Source organism: Glandiceps talaboti, chromosome 23 (genome assembly GCF_964340395.1).
Source record: "Glandiceps talaboti chromosome 23, keGlaTala1.1, whole genome shotgun sequence".
Classification (NCBI taxonomy): Eukaryota; Metazoa; Hemichordata; class Enteropneusta; family Spengelidae; genus Glandiceps; species Glandiceps talaboti.
The window spans coordinates 10,757,274-10,784,556 of NC_135571.1; the positions used below are offsets into that span (position 1 = coordinate 10,757,274).

The 27,283-nt window shown below is 36.4% G+C and overlaps 2 protein-coding genes across 4 annotated transcripts; one reads left to right on the forward strand and one right to left on the reverse strand.

The window, feature by feature from the left end:
• Nucleotides 1–968: 968 nt before the first annotated feature.
• Nucleotides 969–9,818, reverse strand: LOC144452883 (deformed epidermal autoregulatory factor 1 homolog). 3 transcript variants are annotated; one of them, XM_078144083.1, is made up of 8 exons: nucleotides 9,352–9,813; nucleotides 8,135–8,411; nucleotides 7,457–7,662; nucleotides 6,275–6,389; nucleotides 5,458–5,588; nucleotides 4,881–5,012; nucleotides 4,332–4,490; nucleotides 969–3,580 (listed from the first exon to the last, which is right to left on the reverse strand). In XM_078144083.1, exons 1-8 carry the CDS (start codon nucleotides 9,550–9,552, stop codon nucleotides 3,344–3,346), a joined length of 1,458 nt encoding a protein of 485 aa, XP_078000209.1. In that variant the 5' UTR covers nucleotides 9,553–9,813; the 3' UTR covers nucleotides 969–3,343. The 3 variants fall into 3 exon arrangements, with proteins under 3 accessions (XP_078000209.1, XP_078000208.1, XP_078000210.1); XM_078144082.1 differs by having other exon boundaries at nucleotides 7,448–7,662; nucleotides 9,352–9,811; XM_078144084.1 differs by lacking the exon at nucleotides 4,881–5,012 and having other exon boundaries at nucleotides 7,448–7,662; nucleotides 9,352–9,818.
• A 198-nt stretch (nucleotides 9,819–10,016) lies between these two features.
• LOC144452724 (protein PAT1 homolog 1-like) lies at nucleotides 10,017–22,658 on the forward strand. The gene is made up of 17 exons (XM_078143870.1): nucleotides 10,017–10,055; nucleotides 10,579–10,668; nucleotides 11,158–11,242; nucleotides 12,019–12,152; nucleotides 12,712–12,816; nucleotides 13,430–13,618; nucleotides 14,443–14,739; nucleotides 15,134–15,435; nucleotides 15,773–15,847; nucleotides 16,143–16,362; nucleotides 17,199–17,432; nucleotides 17,819–18,027; nucleotides 18,569–18,725; nucleotides 19,068–19,223; nucleotides 20,477–20,574; nucleotides 21,127–21,276; nucleotides 21,658–22,658. Exons 1-17 carry the CDS (start codon nucleotides 10,017–10,019, stop codon nucleotides 21,671–21,673), a joined length of 2,556 nt encoding a protein of 851 aa, XP_077999996.1. The 3' UTR covers nucleotides 21,674–22,658.
• Nucleotides 22,659–27,283: the final 4,625 nt, after the last annotated feature.

Sequence of the window (27,283 nt, forward strand, 5' to 3'; positions counted from 1 at the left end):
TGGTTGTCGCGTGACCGTACCCTGGGTTCACCCGTAAAATCCCTCTCTATCATTGATGGTGTTTAGTTCTATAAAATCACTCATAATCAAAGAGGTCAACATGTGTTTCCATAATTTCCTAATGAAAATTTTATTTCAAATGTAATAAAGACAAAACGAGACTAAATCATAAATGTAACAACATTTAGCGCAATGCATCTTGGAACCGAAACCTTGACTATTATAAATGGATACACATGATATCAATTTGTCCCGTTCATGGAATGCATGATTGGTGGCAGTGTTTATGAATACTGTAGATAAGGGATCATCTTACACATGAGTAACAGTTTCGTTAGGTTAGAATCCAGGCGAATGGGGATTTTGAATTCTGATTTTCCCATTAATGGGCCGGGGAAATAATTTCAAAACTATTCATATGCATTCCAGGCTACTGTGTTGTAGGGTCATACTGTTTATGCTAGCACTTTATATATATTGTCATAATTGTTGCAACAAACTTCATGTAAACCTACAACAAACAAAGTTATGATAACATCAACATCAAAACAGTTGTGGTACAAAAAATCACAGAATAAATCTCCTGATATCATTGCAATGAAATAACATCAAATAGGCACTATTCCATTTACAGAGATGATATGGCCGTTTCATATGTTAGCATTGTAAAGGAGGTGCCTCAATTTTTTGGCAAAGTGAGGGTTAAAATGTTTTGTTTTTTTCAGGAATGCTGATTTCTGGTTATATACAAAACTGTAAATAAACTGTGGTTTCATTACATCTAGAAGCATTGCAGTAATGGTAGACTGTCGACAGTCGCTCACGCCTTTTTTCACCTATGTTTTATCTAAACTTAAGTCGTCGCTGTGCTCCGATCCGGCGCAATACTACTATAATCACATACTGATATCGAGGGCCGTAGGCCTTCGGCCCTCGATATCAGTATTTGATTATATAGTAGTGTTGCGCCAAATCGGAGTGTGGTGACGACTTAAGTTTAGATAAAAGGTGGGAAAAAAAAGGCATGAGCGACTGTCGACAGTCTACAGTAATGGTTACACAGTTACACATGATTTGATTACTGGTACCAGTATTTAAAAATAGTACAGCAAGAACAACATAGAACACAAGTCATGTCTGCTGTTTTTATGCTACAATACTCAATAATTCTGACCCTCACTTCCTGCCCCAAAACCGCTTGTGAACAGCGCCCCTAGTGGCCAAACTATGAACAGCACTCCTCGTGGGCAAACAGTGTGCCCTATAAGCCAATTTCATGTGCCACTGATACACACACATTATAGTGATGCACAAAAATCTGGTGTTCCCCTATTTCTTACTATGTGATGACTCACAAGAAATCAGAGTTTTTATCATACTGACCCACAACAACAAAATATGTCTATCATTAGATGGCATACTGTGGAAAAAGCATGAAATCTTTAATCTCTCTGATAACCGGAATATCAATGCACAGTTCATAGTGTTAAAAGAACAATTGAATGTATAAAGTTGCACACCAAACATCATGAAAGAAATATGCCTGAGCAATTTTAATGCCCAATTAATGCTGATTAAGTGCCTATCAATACTTCTTAATTGTAATAATGCCCCTAAATGATCTTCATAATTATACCATGCACGAGTCAAGTTGACAAAAAATATGGCATACGTACTCTGGTTGTTCTTCATCACAACAATGCACGTCTATGTCACGATAACACGTGTCTACGTCACTGGTTCGGCTGTGTTTGAAATATGAGTCAACATGTTCAAAATTGCCATACCTTTTCACTGATTTTTTTTTGATATTACTGGTGCTGGTATAATTATGCTATTCTCCAATATTTGTGTTCATTCAGCCAGAAAATACTTGTCTAGCGACTCATAGTGACAAAGCCCCCTTAGGTCACTCATATTTTCCTTGGCTAAATGAAGAAAAATATTGGCTAATCTAATTATGCCTCACGTACATTCATATACATACAGTGCAAGTCATTTTTACAATTTCAAATTTCAGATATACACCAAAGACAAAGCTTTTAAAACAAAACTATTTACATAAATGCATACATTTACATAAATTGATGAGGTTGTGAACAGAGTTCTTATGGTATAGCACCTACAACTAAACAGAACATATTAAAATAATTTAAAAGTTGAAACAAGTTACAGCAACTGTGTAGGTTAGTTAGTGATCAAGTTCTACAAGAAGAGATTTGTAATTGCAGTTTGTTGACCATATCCAAAAGTACAAAATACATCAGATGAAAGCACAAGTTATAAATAGAACATCAAAACCTCGCAACGATGGAAAACATGAATCATTTTTACACAACAATGAGATATTTCCATCCCAAATGACACACAGAATCAGATATCTCCATTTCAAAATCACATACAAACACACATTTCAGTCTTAAAATCACTCACAAAATCCAAAACTTTTTCCATCCCATACACAAAGTGCTCTCAAAGTCATACACAAAATCAGATGTTTCTATCTCAAAATCAGCCTTTTCCCCATTAAAACATGATATCAAATTCACTGAAATACTTCAACCATTCTTCAGTTTTGTAATGAATAGCTTCCTTCGTCACCATTCCATACAATAATACAATTATTTACACAATTCTGCTCTCTTTCACAAATATCAAGAGAGTTCTGTGGACATGTGACTGTTACAGCTATGGAAAGTTAACTGTGGACATGTGACTGTTACACTGGAAAGCTTACTGAGAAAGTGACTGTTACAGCTATGGAAAGCTTACTGTGGACATGTGACTGTTACAGCTATGGAAAGCTTACTGAGAAAGTGACTGTTACAGCTATGAAAAGCTTACTGTGGACATGTGACTGTTACAGCCATGGAAAGCTCTATGTGAACACACTGTAAATATCACAGCTTCAGAAAACTTATGCATTGTAACTTTGCCAACAATAGAAAACTCTTTTTGTGCACACTCTAACACTGTAACAGTCAGTCACTGATAGAAGCACTGTGAGCAGGTATCATGGCTGTTAGTAATACAAGCACTGTGACAGTCAGTCATGTAATCAATGAGAGTATGTCATCCATCCAGGCAATGTGTGACAGTCAGCCATCAATACAGGCACATGACTCAGCTAGCCATACAGGCACATGACTCAGCTATCCATACAAACACATGACTCGGCCATCCACACAGGCACATGACTCAGCTAGCCGTACATGTACAAGCACATGACTCAGCTGTCCATACAGGCACAAGTCAGCTGTCCATACAGGCACAAGTCAGCTATCCATACAGGCACTGCGTTAGTCATTCATTCATACAAACACCATACATTCACATTCCTCATCTATTCATCATCATCTTTTTCTGTTTCCTCAATCACTTCTTCTTCCTCCTCTTCTGATGGTGGTTCATTTGCTTCTGTAACAATAGCTGTTAAGGGTGATGAGGCACATAGACTATTCTGGCCACATGCATTTTGATGAGATGCCCAGTCTTTTCTTTGACAGAAACTACTGCAGTAACTAACTCTGTGACAACCAGTACATTCACTCAGTGCTTCACGTCCACAGTTCACACACGTCTGTAATGGATGGGAAAAAAATAATACATTTTGTGAAGATGCCGTGGACAAATATTATTATTTATGCATTTTATGTGAAAGGTGTTGAGGACCCTCTGATGATCATGTTATGTTACATATCAAGTTCTGGTAACCAACAAAACTAAATTCGAATTTCAACTAAGAAGGTGATGGATTGTGCCAAGAAGATGGGTGAGTTCTGCAAGTTAAAGAAAATTCTGGCAGATTTTGTGATATCATACATTGTAGAGGAAAGATAAGAAGAATGGTTCCTTTGGTTGACACAGAGAGGAGAGCCAAGTGATCACAAGTTATCTATTGATATCTTACTCACTCACAGACAGACAGAGACAGACAGCCAGCCAGCCAGACAGCCAGCCAGCCAGACAGACAGACAGACAGACAGACTGAATAACTCACATCACAGCAATTACTACTGGAGCCAGTGAAGACTGAATTGTGTATATGTTTCATCCATAGCCAAAAATCGTAAACAATAAAAGAGATAGCTACCAGAAGAATTCCAATCAAAATAGCTAGATATTACTGCCTGTTTCATGTTTGAGTTTCTGGATCTGTTCGATACAACCTTACAGAAATCAGTAAGAAAGTGCACATGCTACATTTTAAGATAGCGAGACTGAATGAATATAGTTTTTTGAGACATTTTGTCATAATGTCAAAGTTCAACTGTAGATCTCACTATAAAAATAACCAAGAAAGAACACATTGTTAGACTATTTAAAATTACCTTTATAAGTTGTTCTGACTTTGCTTGTTCCACTGCTTCAAGTTTATCAGCTCTGGCCTGAGCTAATGCTTGTGCTACAGCTGTGTCTTTCTCTGCCCTAGATTCCATCAAAGCTCTGGATAACTGCATTTGGGCTTCAAGGCGAGATTGGGTTAATGCCTACAGATTAAGAATGTAATAATAAGGGATTTTAAGTCTCATTGCAGATATCGTGAGATATGCAAATATGCCTAGCAACAACGGTTGTCACACATGTGATCGTGGTCAAGCTTTCACCATAGCCATGTGCAATGATGTTGAGAACAATAGTGTTGCTAAGCATTTGATACATTCAGCTTGACCACCCTTGTGTGTGGTTGCTATGGATGCCATGGTTCATGTATGTGGGATCTCGTGAGATCTGCTGCAAGACGAAAAACTGCTAATAGAGGTTATACAGAGAGAATGATTTTATCAAATCTGAAGAAACATATATACAACTGTTGAAAATGAACACATCATTTTGAAAGTACACCACTAGAGGGAGCTATTTGATGTACATATACTTACCTCTTTCTTTTCTGTTTCAAACTGTAATTTAGCCTGTGCAATTGCTGCATCTTTTGCTGCCTGTGACTGGGCTTTAGCCTGCTCTATCATAGCTTTCAATTGCTGTGCTTGCTGTATTAATGAATTTGCCATCTACCAAAAACAGAAAACATACAAAATCAATCTCATTACTGGGGTTCTTAGACCTTTTTTATAATCCCTGTCCCCCCTCACACACGCACACACACACACACTGTTTCTGGTAATCAAACCCCAAAACTAACTTTTGACGTACCTCCCACCCCAATCTGTTATTAGGGTTTTTATAATCTTGTTCCAATCCCCCTTACCCCCTCTGTGTCTGGTATTAAAATCCCCAAACTTAGATCCCTGTCCCTGTTAATAGTCTTCTTAAACGTTGTTCCAATTTCCAAATCCTGTTTCTGGTATTCAAACCTCAAAACTTAAGACTCCCCCCCCCCATCCCCACCCCACACGCATACCCAATCATTTTTTTTTTAAACTTGTACACCCTTTTCCCCTGTGTGACTGGATTTCTAAAATCTAAGCAACCCAAAATCATAGATGTATAATTGACCTCTTCTAGGTGCCACCAGGCTTGGTCAGTTTCTGATGGTTTAGGTGTAGCTGGTGTCAGAGGAGGTACAATTGCTGTAGTGGTTTCTGTCACTTGGATTTCACCATTACGTTCATCTACACTAAATGATCCTGAAAAGAGATGAACAATTATGATCAATCAATCAATCAATCAATCAATCAAATTTCTATAGCGCCGATTTCCGGAGCAATGTTCTGTTCAGTAGCACTAAAACTTGTTAAATCTACAGTTAGACAGGATCCTAAGAAATATTTCTTCTTCTGGAGTGACATATGAGAATGAGAGACCTCCATAGGTGACTTGTCTGTAAATACTGAATATTGACTAACATTTCTAAGGAGGAAAGAGATCAAATATTTCCTGTTCATTCCATGCAGGTTCTGAAAGTAGGAGTGATTTTCATTGATTCTTGTTTTATTACAGGAACTCTGATACTGAAACTGAAACTCAAATTCCTCTTCAGGGGGTTTAACCCTAGCGTATTGGGCAGTTATATCATAAATAACTCAAATTCCTTTTCAGGGGGTTTAACCCTAGCGTATTGGGCAGTTATATCATCAATAACTCAAATTCCTTTCAGGGGGTTTAACCCTAGCGTATTGGGCAGTTATATCATCAATAACTCTAATTCCTTTCAGGGGGTTTAACCCTAGCGTATTGGGCAGTTATATCATCAATAACTCAAATTCCTTTTTAGGTTTAACCCTAGTATATTGGACAGTAATTTCATTAATAACTTGAATTCATTTTTGAGTTTGTTTTCAGGGAGGAAATGATGTGTACAGGAGTAACTTACTTTCTTTTGTTTTGACAGATGCACTTCTTGCTGTTTTCCTCGGCGGTGTTGACCCACTTTCACTTTCTCCCCTTTTCCTTCTTTTGTACGGAACAAAGAGTCTGACTGGTCCAGACTAAAGAAAAGAATCAATCAAAGAAACCATGAAGTTTTTCTTCAAATTCAGACATTTTCATCTTCCAAGAAGTTGGTCATATTCTGAACTGAAATGTCTTTGAAAGGTCACTTTGTATGTGTGCCTTCAATTTCAAAGTCAATCCTGACTGTCACTACATTGTAAATAAAACACATAGGTTTTGGTGGTCATCTGTTCCTCACTATGTGTTGAATATTTACTCAATGTTTATGTTTACGTAACTGAAAGAGAACTTTATCAAATGAGAGTAACAACTTGTAGTGTGTGCTCATAACTGTTACTACTCTACACAGACTTTCATATCTTAATTTTAACAAACTTGAGCAGTGATTGTCCCCCCCCCCCCACCACACACACACATTATTTGATTTGGCCTCTAATCAAAAACTTATAGTGAAAACCATACCTACTGAGAGGAAGGGATTATTAAATTAATAACAGCTACAAGCCATAATTATTGGTTAAATATTCACACAGTATAAATTATACAACTCATAATATCAAGATACACAATGTTGTGTTAGTGAGAGATTAGGACATTGACATCTCATATCTAATATTATGTATACATCCATAACCATATCAATTATCATATATCATATCATATTATACCCTATCATATCATAATATATCATATCATTTTATATCGTATCATACCCTATCATATCATATAGTATTATATCATATCATATTGTATTGTATCATATCATTTCATATCGCATCTTATCATACCCTATCATATCGTATCATATTGTATTTTATCATATCATTTCATATTCTATTGTATCATACCCTATCATATCGTATCATATAGTATTGTATCGTATCATATCATATCATACCCTATCATATCATATCATATTGTAATGTATCATATCATATATCATTTTATATCATACCCTATTATATCATATCATATCATATACAATTTTATGTCGTGTCGTATCCTATCATATCACAACAACGTGACACTAACTAAACTCAAAGGTTATAATATCATGTCTGTGAGTGCAAGACACAACAAAATTTTACTTAACTGTACTCACCACGGCTTCATCATCACAACAAGCAGCACATGTACAAGAGGTGGCGTGTGGTTGTAAAATTCCTTCCTCTATAAGACATTGTAGTGTTCGGCCACCGTACCGAATACTACGTTTCCAATCTTTGCTATTACCACGCCCACAGAGTGATTCAAACTCTGTGGGTGTGTACCATTGTTCAGCCATTTTGATACATCTCCCTCGGCCACCTGTATTTACAAATAACACTTTTAGTCTAAATCTGTAATCATCTGTCACAACCAACTCAACCAAGTTCAATTACAACATTATTCGGCCACCATTACTATGCCCTCTAGTGGCAGCAAGTGAACAGACTAGGAAGCTCTAGTCAAAAGCATACCCGGCTATCAAATATTAGCAATCGATCAAATATGTACTCATTTTACATCTCTTTGATGATAGTAGTTGCCGGTAAGATCACAAAAAGTGTCGGAATCATGCAAATGTTCAATTTGACAAAATTTATTAATCAGAAGACGCAAAACATTGCATGCAGATGTACATAATAATTTCTCAATGTATGCAAGTGAAGCCCGTACAATGTAGGTATAGAAGTTGCAGTTAAGTATTCTACCTATGTGGGCTTCACATATGTACAGAGATATTTGCAAAAGATGTCTGATATCTTGGTTGTACAATCAGTTGTTAAAAATAACTTACCTGAGCCAAGTTTAGATTTGTGGAGTTCAGCCGCTTGGTTCCTGCATCTTACAGGTAATATTGGTAGATGTACGGAATCATCCCAGTTATACTTAGATGCCTTGTCTTTCCCTGAATGTGGTGTTGCTGGCGTAGCAGGTGTAGCTGGTGTAATTGGGGTCTGAGGCGTATGTGGTGCTTTCAATGCATCAAGTGCGACGGTAGCGACAGCATTGTTATCTTGTACGACTGTAACTATATGAGTGGTTTTCAATGCTGGGTGATTATTATGGTGGACCTAATGTAGATAGGAAACATGACAACATTCAGAAAGATTGTAGAATGATGGACTTACAGTATAATGTTCAGTTCTATTATGCTAGGGAGTTGCAGTAATGTTGGCTTAGGGATAGGAATATGATTAGACTCCCTAGCAAAATGCTGATTTGCACTGAACTATGGTCAGACATACTGCACAAGCACAGTTCAAATTTCATAAGCAGTGAGCTTTCTGCCTTTGTGTCAATAGCATGACAATTTATAATATCTGTACTGTCTGCAATGGAAAGGCACTGTCATGCACAGTTTCATTTAGTTTCTCGGTCAACATTTATCTTGCAATGATAATGGGTTGTACATGTATATTTAGGAAATCTAAATGAAAACAACAGCAAATAACCGACAAATTTACCATTATGTTATGTTTATCACTCAAAATGTTATAGTAAAATATTTACAGGGGGCAAAGAAGTGATTTGGGAGCTAAGGGAGATTTTACAAACTTGCTCGTTACCACCCTCGACTAAAAACACTGCACTGTTTGCATCCGAGGTTTACATTTTCTGAATTTCAAATCAAGTGTTCTTGTTACTAATACTACTACTAGTAGTAGTACCAAATAAGTTGTATATATAGTAGACTAAATAATTTCATTTTTAGTTGACTGCATGTCAATACACGTTTATCATTTTTGATAATAACAACATCCTGCTTCGATATTTTGTGAACGGTTTGTTATCATATTAATAGTAACACTGCACTGATTTAAAATGAAAACATCGGTTGTAAACAACGTAACACTCGTTGTAGCATTGCTATATATGGAAGCCCTAGATTGATAAACAAGAAATGTATCAGTATGCAAACACTGCGTCACCTCCCAGGTCTTGCCAAAGCTGTTGTAAATTACCTTGATATTTGGAGTTACTATCATAACAAAATAAAAGCTCGTTTCTCACCTGAAGAGCTTCTGTAAGAATTGCTGGCGTTGTGGCAGTGAATACTTGATCTGTGCTGGCTGTCTGCTCTGTGCTGGTGTAAACAGCATGGACCGTGTCATCGCTATTCGGCAGTTCTTCGGAGATGTCGATCCCAGCTTCCGACATTACGGCCACTTCCGTCACTTCGTTAGTTTCCATATCTTCGGGCTTTTCGTCCATCCAAACTCGGAGGAAATACTTTAGAGGCGATGAAAAATCGCCCAAATCAAACTTGCAGAAATATTATCTAATATGCGAAAGAAAAACTGATAGTTTTGTCTTCGGAAAATTTCGTCAAATTTTCGATTTCGTGGTCCGATTGTGAAGCCAGCCTCGTTTTCAATTTTCAATTGCGCAAGCGTAGAGTCTATAACGGTCATTATTTTACGTGGTCCTCGCAGACACCGTAGTGTCAATAATAAATACAAGTTATGGATTTTTCTCGTATTGAACCAGTTTATGGAACTAAAATGATTAGAATACTGAACGAATTTTTTATTACAGATTTTCTTTGGCTCTATTATCAAAGATAGTTAACATATCTTATTTTACAAAGAAGTTACACCCCTAATAAAATATGGACTAATCCGTGACCTTGTTATTTGTCTGTGTGTCGTCATTACTCGAAGATGTGAAGGATTGAAATGAGTGATAGTTTCTTTGGGTTCGACGCATCCCTTCCCGTAAGTTTAAGAAAAACCTATGTTATTTAGTAATGTCCGATGAGTAAACCAGATGTAGCGCCTTCTTGTGACCGATTAATATCTCTTGACCTTTTGGACGTTTGATATTTACGCAGTGAAATGGACGGAAGGATGACACGGTCATACCACTTCCTGTTCGCTTTGTTGGGTCAAGTGTAATAAGCATGCATGTTCCTGTTTTTGGTTATTAGCGTTCGAGAAGATTTCCTGTTGTTATTTTCTCGCAACGTAAACAGCAACTATATATGATATAACAGTCATGCGTAGTTTCATTTTGTGAAGGCCATTCACCCAATAAGTGTTAACTTATAGTTAATTTACAAAGCCATCAATCAAACCCTGGGAATTACCCATGCCGCCATTTTTCAAACTGCGAATCGCATTCGTAGATTACATGGCTGTCTGTGTTACAGTTTTCATACACTCTACTGCGTAATGATGGTGATACTGTATTATACAAGATCTATTAGTATTTGTATACCCAGGTTCTGATCGCCTTTAGGCTTTCAGACTTTGTGATTTACATGTTCAGAGAAACTTCACTGAAAATAGTGAAGCATCTGGTGTTGGTTTTGAGATGAAGGAACAGAAAGTGAAATAGTGCTAATGGGCAATGTGAAATTTATAGCTGTAAGAAAACTCGGCCTGCTTAGGAGAACCTGGCCAGTTACAATTTCAAACACTGCCAACTATAATACCTGAGCAGTATTATTTATAGTTGAACATGTAAATAATTATATTAATTCCGTTTACCCAGAATGTATGGAATTAGCCATATCAAATGTGTATTATTTATCACTTGGTTAAATTGTCACTACTTATAGACCATACCTAAGTCTTGCGCTTTGTGTGGAATGTTCTGATGATATGTCAAGCTTTTTAAATTTGCCAATTAATGTTCGAATCAAGAATCTGTGGGATCTAATAGTAATACACTAGATTTGTAATGGTCAAAGGGTTGGTTCATAATCTCTATACTGCTCTGGTCCTCACAACAGTGTTTCTGACTTGCTTTGCCAAGATTTGAACAACTGTTGTACCTCTGTCATGAGATTTATTAACATAGAATTCTCTGTTGCAGCCCACAGGGGTAGGCGGTATAGAGGAAAATTTTGAAGACGCGTATGATGCACTGAATGAAGATACATTTGGTGCAGGTGCTACAGGTAAATGTGACTTACAGTATCAGTGAAAGCAAGATAATAAAATCAAACACTTGTATCAGAGATGTCGCTATTTTAAAAGTAGCTGGTCAAATGTGAAAAGTAGGAAGTAATAGCTAGCAATGAGACCCATTAATCTACCTACCAATGGAAATATACTTGTTGAAACAAAGAATTTTGAAAATAAATTCCTGAAAAAGTAGCCAGCAAAACATTGTTAAGTAGTCAGGTTGTGTTTGCCTGGTTACTGACTCTTACATGTATGTATATCAAATGTGTATGAAATAAGTATAATTTCATACTTACATTTTTTCTTAAATTTTTAAATCTTTCATATACAGACACCATTTCAGTGCATTAGTACTGTTCTCCCAATGGAACCTGCTGCAAGATTATGTACATAGAAAAACAAATAGTAGGGACAAACTAGGAAATTGTAACTTATTTCTCTAGTACTCTGATGTCTGGATTCCCTGGTGATACTTGATCAAATTATAGTTACCAATGCCTCCGGTTATCACAGTGTATTTAGTTCCCAGAAGATAAACAAAATGGGTTGTATCTGCCAAGTAAAACAGCAGGGGCAACTGTGATAGTAAATGATTGTTGCATATAGTCGTCTGATGAGCTATTCTGTTTGAACTACAGTATCTTACTTGATGCAACTACTGTACATTGGTAGCTGGTATACACACAACATACTATCCAGGTACATTTTCCTTTCTTGTGAGATATCGTTCTATCAACTTAATATTGAATACCTGTATTTTATGTAACAGATAGTAATTGGGAGGCCAGTCATGAAAAGTTTGCTTTGGAACAGAGTGGACATAGTTTTGATGAAGATGACAAGAAACCAAATAGAAGTCTTGACTCTGGATTCCATACAGGTGAAAGACCAACATCTCCACAGGTATGTACGGTAGTAATCAAACAAAAATTGGTCATTTTGAATTTGCTGTTGTTTCTGCCAATGAAACAAAAATTGGTCATTTTGAATTTGCTGTTGTTTCTGCCAATGAAACAAAAATTGGTCATTTTGAATTTGCTGTTGTTTCTGCCAATGAAACAAAAATTGGTCATTTTGAATTTGCTGTTGTTTCTGCCAATGAAACAAAAATTGGTCATTTTGAATTTGCTGTTGTTTCTGCCAATGAAAGTTAGAATGTGATTTTGGTGTGATAAGAAGTTCTCAAATGAAGGCATGTCACAAAGTGGTGACTTATGTAGTAAAAGGTCAAGTTCAAAGTCAACATATGTTCAAATAATTGTTTCTCAACAGTGAATAAAGTTTACACCACTAACTTATATACGTTTTCTTAAAGGGCTTCTTCTGTTGTATTTGTCTTTGTCAGTATGTCTGAAAGTGAAAGTGAGAATGTCCTGAACATTTTTGCAGATCATTTTACTGTATACTGTAATCAAATCAGTGTTTATTTACATGTTATTGTATTATTGGATATTATGTACAGGATGACTACATGGAACAGAGTATCTCACAATTGGTGTTAGATGATGAACTTGATGATCCAGCCATTATGGTTTCCTCCAAAGCTAAACCCATCAATATGCCAAGGGTAGGTTAATCAATTTGTTATTATGTAAATGCTTAGCTGGCTAGACCCTTGGACAAATCTACTAACTTTAAAGTGGCCATATGGATGAGAATTTGGTATTTATTCTGGATTTTTATTTGATAAAACAGCTTCACTATGTTTTTCTACTTGAAAAAATAATGCGAAAGAACATATACCAAGCCCATGTTCATAACTCAATGCATTGCAAAATGATGCAAAAAGTGTAAAAAGTTTGTTATTGTACGTACAATAACAAACATTTTACACATTGTTTAATGTTTTGCCGTTTATTGAGATGTGAACATGGACTTGGTATATGTTATTTCACATTATTTTTTCAAGTAGAAAAACATAGTGAAGCTGTTTTATCAAACAAAAATCCAAAATAAATACCAAATTCTCATCCATATGGCCACTTTAAAAGTAACCATAGGTCGCCAAAGGAGGTGTCAAGGGCTTGTCTGAGTGTAGACTACTTGGATCTGATCTGAGCACCAGAAATGCTGTCATCCTCGGTTTTCGTTCAGTAGGATTATGTTCAGTTACACGAACTCATACACAAGACAAAGTAATTCCAGCTTAATACTTACATGATCAAGTGTTTTATTCATAGACGCCATCAAGTGGTTACAGTCGGAGTATATTCAGTCCATCACCACCAACTTTACTGGATCCAAAAACTCTGATGTCTCCCCAACAAACCAACATTTGGAGTTCACCGAGAGTGCCCTCACCAGATGAAAAACTGAAATCTCTCTTGAATATAAGCCAACAATCGTCTTCTCTACCACCATCACTTGTGGTAAGTAAGCTTATCAGTGTTCTCCCCACTATAGAGAAATCACAGTGCAAACACTGTCCTTGCCATCTAGGTCTCCATGCTTGGCAGGTTTTTTACCGTACTTCAAAAGTGTTCTACCATCCTTGAGCTTTAGTAATCCTTGAATGACAAAATCATTATAATACTTTTACATGAAGAGAAATGGCTGATTCCAATGTACATGTGCTTATGTGTTAAAATAAACATGTCAGTCAGAGTTTGTTCCAGTGTTGAAGACATGCATAGTATATGCTGATCATTATGCAAACCAATATGCAAATTACCATTACCGTAGAGAGATTTTCATACACTATGGGTTTTCGAGAGTCATTTCATGATTTTACCTCACAATTACTTGTGATTTCAGAAAACTGTCAAGTTGATGTTGTACCTTTGAAGGGTATATTTGCTGTTGGTCAGTGAATGACTATTTGTGAGAGATGTTTTACACTGAAGGGAATATGTACACAGGAGTCATGAATATTCATTGTTCAAACATGAATATATTATTTCTGCTGACTCCTGTGATACAATAGCTAATAGCAAAGATACCCTGTAAAAGCACAAGATCAACTTGATGTTTCTCTGAAATCGCAAGTAATTGTAGGTGATATAAAATCATGAAATTACTTTCCAGGACCCATAGTTTATGAAAATGACTCTATTTCTACAGTGGTGTTCCCCTTTAAAGTGGGAGTCCCAAACGACAAGAGGCTGAGTTGCTGAGAGTATAACTAATTGACTGCCAATTTCATATGAGAATGAGGCTATGACCTTTCACCTCTAACTCTTCTCTTTTACACGAGGACTCGGCAATAGTGACGGCCATTGGTGATACATCAACACGTATTCCAAGTCCAACTAGTTTCCAGTCACCAGTAGGAAGTGGTTTAGACAGACTACAAGGAACGCCAAGTTCTACCAGGAGTATACCCATGGTTATGACTGCCGAAGAACTGGAGAGAAATTTAAGAAGTCGAGCACCGCCTCCAAGAACTGTGTCCCCAGTGTTTGGTTCACCACCAAGTACAGCTTTACCTATTGGTACACCTCCTAAACCTCAGTTCTTTCAACAAGCCATGCAACAACACACTCCACATCAGGTGAGTTAACTCTCTGCTTGCCCTCAAGTTTATTAGTACATGTACACCTCCTAAACTTCGATTCTTTCAACAACAAGCTATGCAACAATGCACTCCACATCAGGGATGTTGACTCTTTGCTGCTTCTCTACTGTCAGGTGACTCCACAAGGGGTCACCTGATCAGCTGACTTACCATCACTATGTTGATGACATATAAGCTAGTAATGGTTTGTTCTACCATACTGTGGTGATACAGAAGACAAATTTACACAACTTCAAAAGAAACACGATACCTGAACAAAATTTACTTTAAAAATACATAGAAAAAAACATGCAATAACTGATAAAAGTATTGATAATATTGCAAATATTAGAAATGTAATTGTTTAAAAAAAAACTGTTTTTGTCTTCAGAACACTGGAACAATACCACCACATGTCATACATCAAATGCAACAACAGATAGCTAGATCTGGCGGTAAAATATCACCTACACAACTCAACCAGATGATTCAGGAAGGACGGGCTTCTCCTCTCAAATCACACCCTCTGGCATACCAACACATGTCGCCAGGAATCCCACCCCCACCCCAGGGTAGTCTCTTCTCCCATGGTCATATACCACCCAATATGGCAGCCCAGATGTCTCCAGGTATGCGAGGAAGATCATCACCTCCTCAGTATTCACCCATGGGTCCAAATCCACACCTTAATAGGTAGGTTTATAATTTATAGTTACTCTTAGAGTCAGTGGTCAGATTTGGATTACAATGTAGGGATGAAAACCAGTTTTAGTGCAGAGGTACGGAACATATGAATGATATTATGTAATCATTATGACAAACTATGCATGTTCATATATCAAGATTTGAGAGGAATGCACCCTTAGAAAAGTCATTTCAATGATGACTTGTGTGTGTATATGTTATGACATAGTGGGAACTGCGACCACTAAGTTCTGTTAGCAGGACCACTGGATTTTTGTAAGGCACTGGTCCGGGGACCACCAGTTCACAAAATGATTTGTTCACCTCTGCTGTGATTATTTTACAGAATGCCAGGACAGGGTGGTGGAGGAGATGCAACACCATATAATAGACACCAATACTACAATCAGAGATCTCCCTAGTAAGTAAATCTACTTAGAATTTACATATGAAATGAAGAACCGTGGAATCACTGTACAGTGTATATTTACTTGTCAAGCTAGGGGGTAATGATGTGGAGTTGGACCCCCTAACTTCATCCTGGTTTGAGTCATCCAGGTGGAACAGACTGTGATATTTTGTCTACGCTTATCATCAGTAAAGTGTAACCCAGTGATGATCAGTGTAATGGTATCAATTGACAGGAATTCACTATTGAAATCAATGCGTAATTATGGTATGGCCCTAACCCTATCAAATATATGTTGTATTTACAGTAACAGTCCAAATCCAAACTACGATGGTAGATATAATCGATATGATAATCGTAACCGTTACAACAACAGATACCACAATCAACAGGATCGTAGCAACGGTAACGGTGTACGGGATGAATATGCTAATTTGATGACACAGAAAGAAAAAGATTGGATCATAAAAATACAAATGATGCAGCTGCAAAGTAACAATCCATATCTGGATGACTACTATTACCAGGTAAACATTACAATTGTATCATTCTACACCCTCACACTACACACAGAGACACATGCACATACGCACACTCTCACTCACATACATATATACATACACACACACACACACACACACACATACATACATACATACATACATACATACATACATACATACATACATACATACATACATACATATACACACAATCTCATAGACATACACACACATACACACTCTCACACATAGACACACACACACACACACACACACACTCTCTCTCTCTCTCTCTCTCTCACTCATAGATTTATAGTTTATAGATGTGCATATTATGACAAAACCCCATGACATGCTAGTGTAAGTGTAGCATACTTGCATACTTGAGGTATTTGCTCAAGTGTTTGCAGTGTTCTCTGTAGCTTTACTTCATGAGTGTAGCAAGTGAAATTGCAGCAGAAAACTCTGCAAATATCCAGATTCCCACACTGGCGTTCACACCGCAATACGGCATGGGGATCTCTTATTACACTATTGGAAAGGGTAAATTTCTGCAAAAATGATACTGTGCGATCACATGCTTTCATGTACAACAAATGACTGTGTCCTCATTTCATATCATTTGCATGCAGGTATGCAATAAATGTTTTGGTATTGCACTGCAGTGCAAATACCACTAGTATAAGTACACACTGGTGTAAGTTGAACTAATCTCTGGTATATATGTAATAATGTATGTACAGAGCACTTATTGTATACATACATGTACTGTGAGTAAAAGCCATCATATTGCTGACTATGAGAAAGCCAAAAATGATATTGACTTATAAGATGCAAAATTATATTGTTTTATCTTCTAGACGTATGTACTACGTAAGAGAGCTAAGGACAGACAGAGTAGTAGTGAAGGTGTACAGAGTGAGGAAAAAAATAGTGATCCTAAAATCATTATGCCACAAGCTAAACAGACAGAGGCAAGACAGTACAAACCAGCTCATTTTGAAGGAACTCTAGGTACAGTGACTGTTGCTAGTGTTAACAATCCTAGGAAAATGATTGATGTGGGATTACCAGCTGTACATGAAGATGAACAGGTATGAAACATTTTTCTGTATATCTCAATGTTTTCATTCTCGCAAACCAGAGCTGTTATTTCTTCCGCGACACAGCGAAATAACAGCGAATGTTATGTATGTTTGATGAAGTTTGATTATATGTGTTCTCAGCGGCCATGAGTAGCACATGTTCTGTAGAAATGTGCAATGTTCGTTGTATTACATTGCATGTTATAGGTTGCATAATTAGTAATAAATAAAATATTTCTGAAGATTTTCTTAGGAATATGACAAAATATACTCCGCTTCTTACCACAGGACTAGATAAAACCTTGGATCTGCAGTACTGTATGATTTCAGATTTGCATGCCAATAGCTTGATCATATGAAGTAATAATATTGTATTTTTTTCTGCCTTGTTACAGAGTCTAGGCAGTAAGGAGCTGTCAGTACGTAAGAGAGCACATCTATTGTTAGGCATTGAGAAAGTCTACAGTTTGTTACTTGACTTGGAAGATTTAGAGAAGAAAGCTTTAGCTCTTCCAGAAGATGACAGCGAGATAGAACAAGAAAGACAACGACTTGTCAACCAGATTTATAATAATCTAAATGTTCCAAGTAAACCACAGTCAGGGTAAGTGTTACTGTACTTTGACCAGATTTATACAACTTGTAACAGTCAAGTACTATACATTGGCATATTTGCCACATGTTATAGCAGTGAATATCGTTTATAGCATTCATAACAAGTGTACTGTTTCATTTGCTTTAATTGTCAGCCTAGTATACCGTATCTCTCAATGTAATCAATCTGTAAACAATCTTTGGAGTGTAAAGTAAGTAAATACTAGTCAATGACGAGAGTGTAAACAATCGTTGCAGTGCAAAGTAAGTTACAGGTTGTACTTTTACACTTGAGATGAATGCTATAAAGATGAGTGTGACAAATACAGAGTGCTTTACTTGTATGTTACAGGTTGTACCTTTACACTTGATATGAATGATGTATAAATGAGTGTGACAAAAACTTTACTTGCATGTTACAGGTTGTACATTTACACTTGATATGAATGCTATGACATACAGAAAGTGCTTTACTTGCATGTTACAGGTTGTAAAATGTTGCATCATTAGCTAACTTATAACCATGTTTTTAATCTTTTTATCTTATATAGGTTGGATTGTTACTTTGTACAAATGCTGGGAATAAGTAAAGGTAGAAAACTCATTGCCCGCATATTACCAGTACTCAATCGTCAGCAGGCCTTAGCTATAGTTCATATTATACTCTATAATTTGAACTATGTCATCAAAAAAGACAGCCAAGATAATGTAAGTAGTTTTCATACTATTAACTCTCATGTACGATATGTAGATTCATAGTTAATCACATTTCCCATGATGCAACATTCAGGATATTCAAAATGGCGGGCTTGCAAGTTCCCTATTGGGTCTAGTCTGAAAATATGAAATCACCTTGGCTGTATTGTATAAGATGTAGGCATTAATAGATGGAGAAAAAATGATCATATCACAAAGTCTCATCAGTTTTGACTACACTTTGTACCCCTCTAACTCTAAATGTAGTTAAAACTTGTAAGTTTTAGACCATATTCCTAATAACAGCTGATACAATTGTTAATAATTTCATAATTATATTTTCTTTCCTTGCAGAGTTTATCATTAGTGTATCCATCTGTATCTTCATTTATGAAAACTTGTGATTTAGAAACACTTGTCACACTCATGAACAGTCTTACCTCAGGTACAAGTGCTGTATCACCAATGCATCATGGGAATTCATCAGTTTTAGCAACTGTGCAGAATAAGGTAAGCTGTCTTGTCATTTGTTCTGTTGTTCTGTTCTGGTGTTCTCCAGTATTTCTTGTTGACTCAGAGAGAGATTTATGTCCAAAATACAACCCAGGAAAAGTCACCGGTGTGTTTTCTTGAATGAAGTGAGCCAAGGAAAGACTTCATGTAAAAACAATAATACAACTGACATAAAAACAGCACTGGATGCCTTTGATGTAGGTTCACATGATGCTTTTATCAGTTTGTTTATATCTATGGACGTAATAATGTCACGGTAACAGTGATACTTCCATCATTATAATGTGTAGCATTCTAATCAGTAAATAGAGTTATGGGCTTCAGGGCTCATGAGGTGTTTATACTTTCACATGACACTTTTATCAGTTTGTTTATAATAAAAACAATGTTGGGTTCTTATATAGCGCTTTCCCACGCCGTGCGCAAAATGCTTTACAATTATTACCCCTGGCTCGGATCACAATGGCCCAACAGCCCTTTAGTCTTCCTCAACTCCCCGGGGAGCATACAATCCATTGCAGCCATTTCAGCGCATAGGATTAAAGCCTTCACATTGCAACCTACATCCTACCAGGTCCCCAATTATACAGCTGGGTTGACTGAAGCACAGTCGTGGTTCAAATCTTGCCCAAGGACTTTAGCCACTCAGAAACAAACAGCAGGCAGCGACAGGGCTCTGTGGAAGTTATAATGTAACAGTAACAGTTGTACTCAATTGTTCTAATGTGTAGTGTTCTAATAGTAGACAGAGTAATGGGATCTGGAGCTTCTGTAGTGTTTATACTTTGATAAGTTTAACGCTAATTACATTGTATGTCTTTGTATGAAACTTGTCTCATTCTTGCTTACCATAAGCAAGTAAATGCACGACTACAGGTGTTTTTTTTGTGGGTTGTTGCAAATTGGTCTCAGTATACAGTCAGTGTTAGTAATCTCTCTGCTCTGGAAGTGCTCTGATTGGATGGCCAAAACTGTGTACTAAAAACCTTCCAATGGGGAGTGGGATATCAAATCAAATTTACATACAAGGTAAACTGATCTGGATTTGCAGGAACATTGACGAACTTGCCATACCTTACAACATTACTGAAAGATGGAAACCTGGTAAAATGAGGGGGAAACTCACAAAGATTGATACATGTACTCTATTGCACAAGCCAAGTTTGGCTGTCACTAGAGGGCGCATGCCCATCATATTTGACCTTTGACCTCTACATATCTAACTTGGATAATAATATTTTCTATTCCAGTTTGGGGTATCAATGATATGCGTACTGTTGGCAAGAGGTGAAGATATTTTATCGACGCAATCACCAGTTGATATAAATCCTGACACAGAGAGTGATTGGTAAGTTTTGAGTGCACCCAAAAATTAAAATTCCTAACGCAGAGATTGAATTTCTATAAGTCTATAACTAAGGCAAAAAAAAGAGGATCGTTTCTGGTCAGCGCACATCACTTAAATACCTTTTTTTGCATGTTTGTCCAGCCCATACAGTCTGCAGATCTGGGGTAAACACAAAAATACCCCCCCCCCCCCCTTAGGTGAAGACAACTGCAGAGCCAATCATGAACAAGCTAATGACATCAGCCCCACATACACACTTGCTGTAAAGTAGTGAATAAAAAGAACAGTAAATTACTGCCTGCCATAGTACATTGATTGACAGGTATGAGATTTTTTTAAAAAAAATTGTGTCGTCGCACCACCTTTAGACAAAATGTCCTGACTAGAAATAATTCTTTTGTTTTTTGGCCTAAGTCTACAACTTAAGTCTCATGCCCAGGATAATGAGACACATACCCTCTATGTAATACTCATATACGAACTCATGACTAGTAATAGCCATGACTAAGTAAAGCACATCAAGATGATTTTTTTCTATGTTGTGTTTTGCAGGACTGATGTTGTGTTAAAGATTGGTAAAGAATTGATTAATGTAGCAGTTGACAGCCTAGCAATACCCATAGAATCTAATCCTAAAGTTTTGGAACAGTTTGCCAGATATGTAGATAAACAAACATTCCTAGCTCTACAACATCGTATCAAGTAAGTATCGGAATAACTCATTTGACTAACACTAATATCAGGGTATGCAAATGATGTGATTAGTATGCAAAGAACCATGCAAGTAGCACATCTCAGTCAGAAGGAAGACTTGGTAAAAGTCACTGATATCATGGTATGCAAATGATGTGATTAGTATGCAAAGAACCACACAAGTAGAACATCTCAAATCAGAACCAAGACTTGGTAAAAGTCATTGATATGGTATGCAAATTATGTTATTAGTATGCAAAGAACCATGCAAGTAGCACATCTCAAATCAGAACCAAGGCTTAATAAAAGTCACCACCCTTTACAAAACACACTCTCTAATGCAGTGCATTCTTCATACTTATCTAGAAATTATCTTGCTTCCATTCCCAGAACACATTCAACGTAGATGCTAGCTTCAAGGAGTCAGCTAGTGCAAGTCAGCAGTCTAATGGACAAGTTGTACCAATGACTATCATCTGAAAACTGTATTAAAGTCAGCTGCCAAATGGACAGGGATATTGAAGATGCTGTCTTCAAAGAGATGAAAATTGTAAGTCAGCTGCCTGATAGACAAGTGTATATGGCACTATCATATGATGGTTGTTACAAGTTATTCAAGACTGGACAACTGTATGATAAATCATCAATCGACAATTACGTCACTAAATTTACTGATAAGAATGAAAAGTACAGAAATAGTAGAGCCACTGTTGATTTTACAAGGTAGTTGGCAATATAAGAAAAGTAACATGTTGCTTCTTCATTGTGGCAGGTGTTTCGTCTAAGACTAGTATAACTTACATTTACCTGTTACTAGATCCGTCGTGCTGGCGGATTTCGACTCACATCTGTTCGCAGACACTTAGCCCTGTGCTGATAGTTTTGTATTCAAGCCTCAAATTGGATTACAAATCGACAGTGACAGTTCAACTCTCGTTGAAGTCCATCACAAAGTCTACCTCTCTGTGATTGGCAGATCCTGTCTAACAACTATGACAATGTCGCAGAACTCCACCCCCTTGTTGATTCTGATCACATGATGACTCTACTGACCTCCCCTGACACACTTTGTAGATTCAAAAAAACTAAGAATTGCGACTCATTTTCTGGTTGAGGCTTCAAGAAAGTAAACTATTGAAAGCACAAGACTAAGCAGAGATAGATGTTACATATGCAAATTACCCCATGATGTAACATGGTGATGGAGGTACATTAGTGTTACGTTACCATCTCCACTAACAGTACACTAGTGTTGAACACCACTAATGTACCACTGTATGACTCTGCTGCTGGTACATAGTGTAGACTTTGCAGTATACTGCCAGTTTTAGTGTACTGTTAGTGGTACTAATAGCTCACCAACAGTGGTACACTAGTGTACTGCTGCATAACTCCCTAGCTGCATTGTATGTAATACATTGAGTAACTCAGCTGGCAGTACCGCTAAAAAACCTAGGTACCGGTATATTGATGTTGCTCCAAGGAGAATAAAGTAACACCATAGTACATAGTTACACTCATGGAGAATGTGTGTGTGTGTAGTTGACATCTGCCAGCACGAAAGATGTAGGCTAGCTTTGTCTTTTACTATTACTAGAAATCATGTTTTCATTGGGACCAGTAGATATACATGAGATTGTTTTTTGTTGGCATTATATTTATAACAAGTGAGATTATCTTGATTAAATTTAAAGATTCAATGTTAAGCCTTCAAGTGACTGCAGTGTGGAAAACCCACAACAACAAGTCTTTCAGAATAGAGATAAACAGAAGAACACAATTTAGAGTATGGTCTTTAAGTTAATTATGTCCAATCAGTGGACAGTATTTGTTCATTTATGTCCAATCAGTGGACAGTATTTGTTCATTTATGTCCAATCAGTGGACAGATTGAAAACAATATTAAGATGTATGACATGTGTATCTGATTCAGTGATTCCTTGCACCAGTGCATGTGCATACTAGTGATAGATTTTGTTGCACTGCCGTGCAATTATAACATTATAGTGTATGCTAAAGAGTGCATGATCTTCCTTTTGTGTGTGAAATCATGTGATCGTACAGTATAATTTTTACGAAATGTTAGTTGTTTCGGATAAACATATGTAATAAATAAGCGGGGCCCCATGATATGTGAATGCCAATGTGGGGTACATGTGCTTGGGAGTAATTACCCCTTCAGATGCTTGTTGTGTTTTCTTCTGCACTTTCATGGAATCACTCACAAAAATATAACTACAGAGAACACTGCAAGTGTTTGTGCGAGTACCCTGGGTTTGCCACACATACATTCATGAATCTTGTGCTCCTTTATACTATCTGTGTATGGAATATAGTACTACGTACAAGTCATGTAACTTTAAGACTAAAACTCCGAGAACCGTCAGCTGTGTTAGTCTTCACTACAACAATGTGTGTTGTACATTCTATGGTTTAACATATATATACTTCACTTATTGAATATTTACGTCATATTTCTTAAACTTGGCTCGCACAAAAATCATTCCACTTATATTTTTCTTCATTCAATTTGGAATATATGTGAGTGAACTAGGGGGCATTTCACTGCATGTTTTCAACCTGTGTTGATAAGGCCTCCTATGTGACTCATCGTTTTCTGGATAAGACCCCTTATGTAACCCTTCCACCCCATCATATTAACAAATTAACACTGAACCCATGAGGGATGGCCCTCACTGGACTTCTTGGGAGGCAAGTGTTTATATGCTTAAAGAACTATCCAGTATAAATAAAGATTATTATTGAAATAAATAAAAATATAGATGATGATTATTATTATTATTAACAAGCCTGAAGGCCACTCAATTACTCATTTTTCTGAATAAGACGTTCTCTAAGTTTGATTTGAATGGCTCCCTGGTATCTCTCATTCAACTATTTGTATTAATAAGCCCTCCATGTCACTCACATTTTTTAATATGTATAAACTGTCCCCCTTAAGTGACTTATAATTCAGAAATTGTGTAATTTACAACAGAATAATACATTATATTTCCTGGCAGCGAGATACAATTTATTTCCTCGATTTTAATGCCAGGTCCTTTAAGTCACTTATAATTCCCAAACGTGTTACCAGATCAGAAAGGCCCTTTATGTTACCTTTAATTCACATACTTGCATTGAAAAAGTTCCTTGTGTCACTCATACAGCTAAAACAGGGAATGTTCACCACAATGATCAACGTCGATCATTTGACCAGTTTTGATTGTTGTTTTACTCACTAGCACTTTTATTGCTGAACTTAGCAAGATTGTGATTGAAGAGAAGAGTTTTGTTCACATTAATTCATCTTTTTTTTCAGACTCCCCTTCAATACCATACTGTGTTAAGCATTAACAGTGTCATTATCTATCAAGTAAAACACAACCGAAATTTGTAAAACGATCAACTTTGATGATAAATGTATCTAGTAAACATTTTCTGTTTTTAATAGCTGTATTTCTCTTCATTGAATAAAGAAAAATTTAAGGGAATGGAATCTATTTACCTGAGCATTGTAATATCATAAAGTCATTGTATTTATAAATAATATAGAAATCTGAATTATTGTATTATTTGTTTAGATAAACAGCAACAGAAAATATATCCTGTATATGTAATTCTTTATTGATAAGAGTCCATTTTTGAAAATTTTAGCTTTGTCAACAAATTTTGTACCTAGAAAAAAAGTCATTTTGATGGAAAGTTGAGTACATTTTGATGTTATTTGACTCTAGAAAGTATTTTTCAGTCATATACGTTTCCGTGGCAATCATGCAGCTTTCTTTATATGTGGCTTTTTGATTCAAAAAAGTTAGCAACAGAAAAGTAAAAGATTTTTGACAGTTCTATTTTACGTGGACATTAAGTACTGATATGTGACATGGGGTAAAAACCAAGTTTCTTATTGCAAACTATCTTCCTTTGTTGAAGCCTTTTTCCATCGAATGTTTCAAGTAACGTTGCAATCGGTAATGGCCATGTTTGATTTGTCACTGCTGTCAAAAAGGACAACGTAAAAAATGCATATTTACATTTTTGGAATAATCTACAAGATATATTCATTTGACACGTTTTATTTGTTCAGTTCGCTCATCATCTCTGGTAACAATAAAATATGAGTTGATGGAGAAAAAGAAGTTCTACCCATGTCTACACTATGTAGTTAGACTGAGAATTATGCCTCCATCTTGTTTACAAGTTGTCACGAGCAACCGATCAGAAATCAAATATGGCCGCCATTGATGGCAGCGATACTTATGGGTATCGATGCACAGGATCTTAGGAGATAAAATCATTTTATGTGAAACTGCTGTGCTTCAGTCACTGACCTGAAATTGTTTTTGATTATATTCATTTGAAGTGTGTATTTCAGCAATCGAATCAATCTTTCATTGTGAATTATAACATCAAATAAGCAAAATTCGGTAACTTTTCTTTGAATTTCAAAGTCCTTCTATATCTTACCATATCTCGTTAAATTTATAGTCCACATGTCTTTAAATTTATAGTACATATATCTATTGAAATATGAAATAGAATATACCACTGCTCTTGTTATTAATTCATGAAGTGTTCCTTGTCTGGGTGCACTTATACATCGGCCAAGAGAAAAACCAACGATGGCAGCACAGCACAATGTATTTGTTTGTTTGTTTGTTTGGTTGTAAGGAAATAGTCTTTCAAAGAATCTCACATCGTGGAGTTTTTGCAAGTTTGCTTATATCCTATGAAACAATATTGTATGTGTTATTTCATACTATTTCTTGATGATATGTCAAATATAGTAAAAAAAACATTGAAGCAAAAAAAGGGAGAAAGTACTCTCCGTTTGTTTTCGAGAAAAAAAATGGCAGCATAGAGCATTAGAGGACCCACATTCAGTAGTGTCGGTCGATTTCTTCTTCAAAGAGAAACTAAATGTGTTTTCTGGTGAATATTTTGAACAAAACTGAGACTGTTTTCTTTAGTGACCCATACTAAATTGGTATATGTTGCCTTCATGGTGCAAAAAAATGAAAAATTTATTTATAATGTATCAAAAATTTGGAACGAATAAAAGACAAGTTCCAATTCACAGATTTTCATTTGATTTTCAAAAAAAAAAATGTCTATAAAAAAGATTGTTTTTTTCCAGCAGTTCTTCACCAAATACATTTGTTTCCATGGTGATAGATGACTGGTTATTGTTTTTCTTCTAGTTGATAATTATAGCGTATAAAGATTTGGAAGGCTTTTTTTGTACAATTTCTTATATTAAGTATTTGTAATGACTTGTGAACCATGTACCAAACACATATGTTCCTAGGTACTGGTGATCTATAGTAATTTCAATAAATGCACATAAATAGCATCAATTTTTGGCTGACTTTCTTACTTTGATTAAAATCTGATCGTGTGAAGGTGACTAGATTTCTTTATTTACCTCTATTTCCATTATTTTGTGTCGTTTATTTTGTTCCAGGTGATTGCCACCTGCTCACATCTGACCCTGCGTAATAGAAAATCGCGTTTAAATCTCGCACTTTTTGAGAAGCCAATCAGGATCCATGTTACGTTGGCAGCTGCGCACACTGGAGAAATTGAAAAAACAAACAAACAAACGTACACACAGAGGATTGTCTTGAGACGACACAACCTGTCGGTGGTGGCACCATCTCTCTGAATGATTTTGAAAGAAGCATGCTGATTGGTTGAAGAAACCTTTCAAGATCCTTGAGATTAAAACGAGATTTTCTATTACATAATGTCAGATGTGGGAAGGCAGCTATCAACCGGAACAAAACAAACGACACAAAACGATTGAAATAGAGGTATATAAAGACATCTAGCCACTTTCATCACATTAGATTTTAATCAGATTGTATCAACTCCACTGGATTTGTTTTTTATCCTACATTGAACTGTCATTGATATAGCTCGTAAGTTTTGCGGATCACCCATTTTCAATTGTCATACGTACGCCAACAATACACATGATATATGGGATTACATTACAACATTTTATTTAACCGAA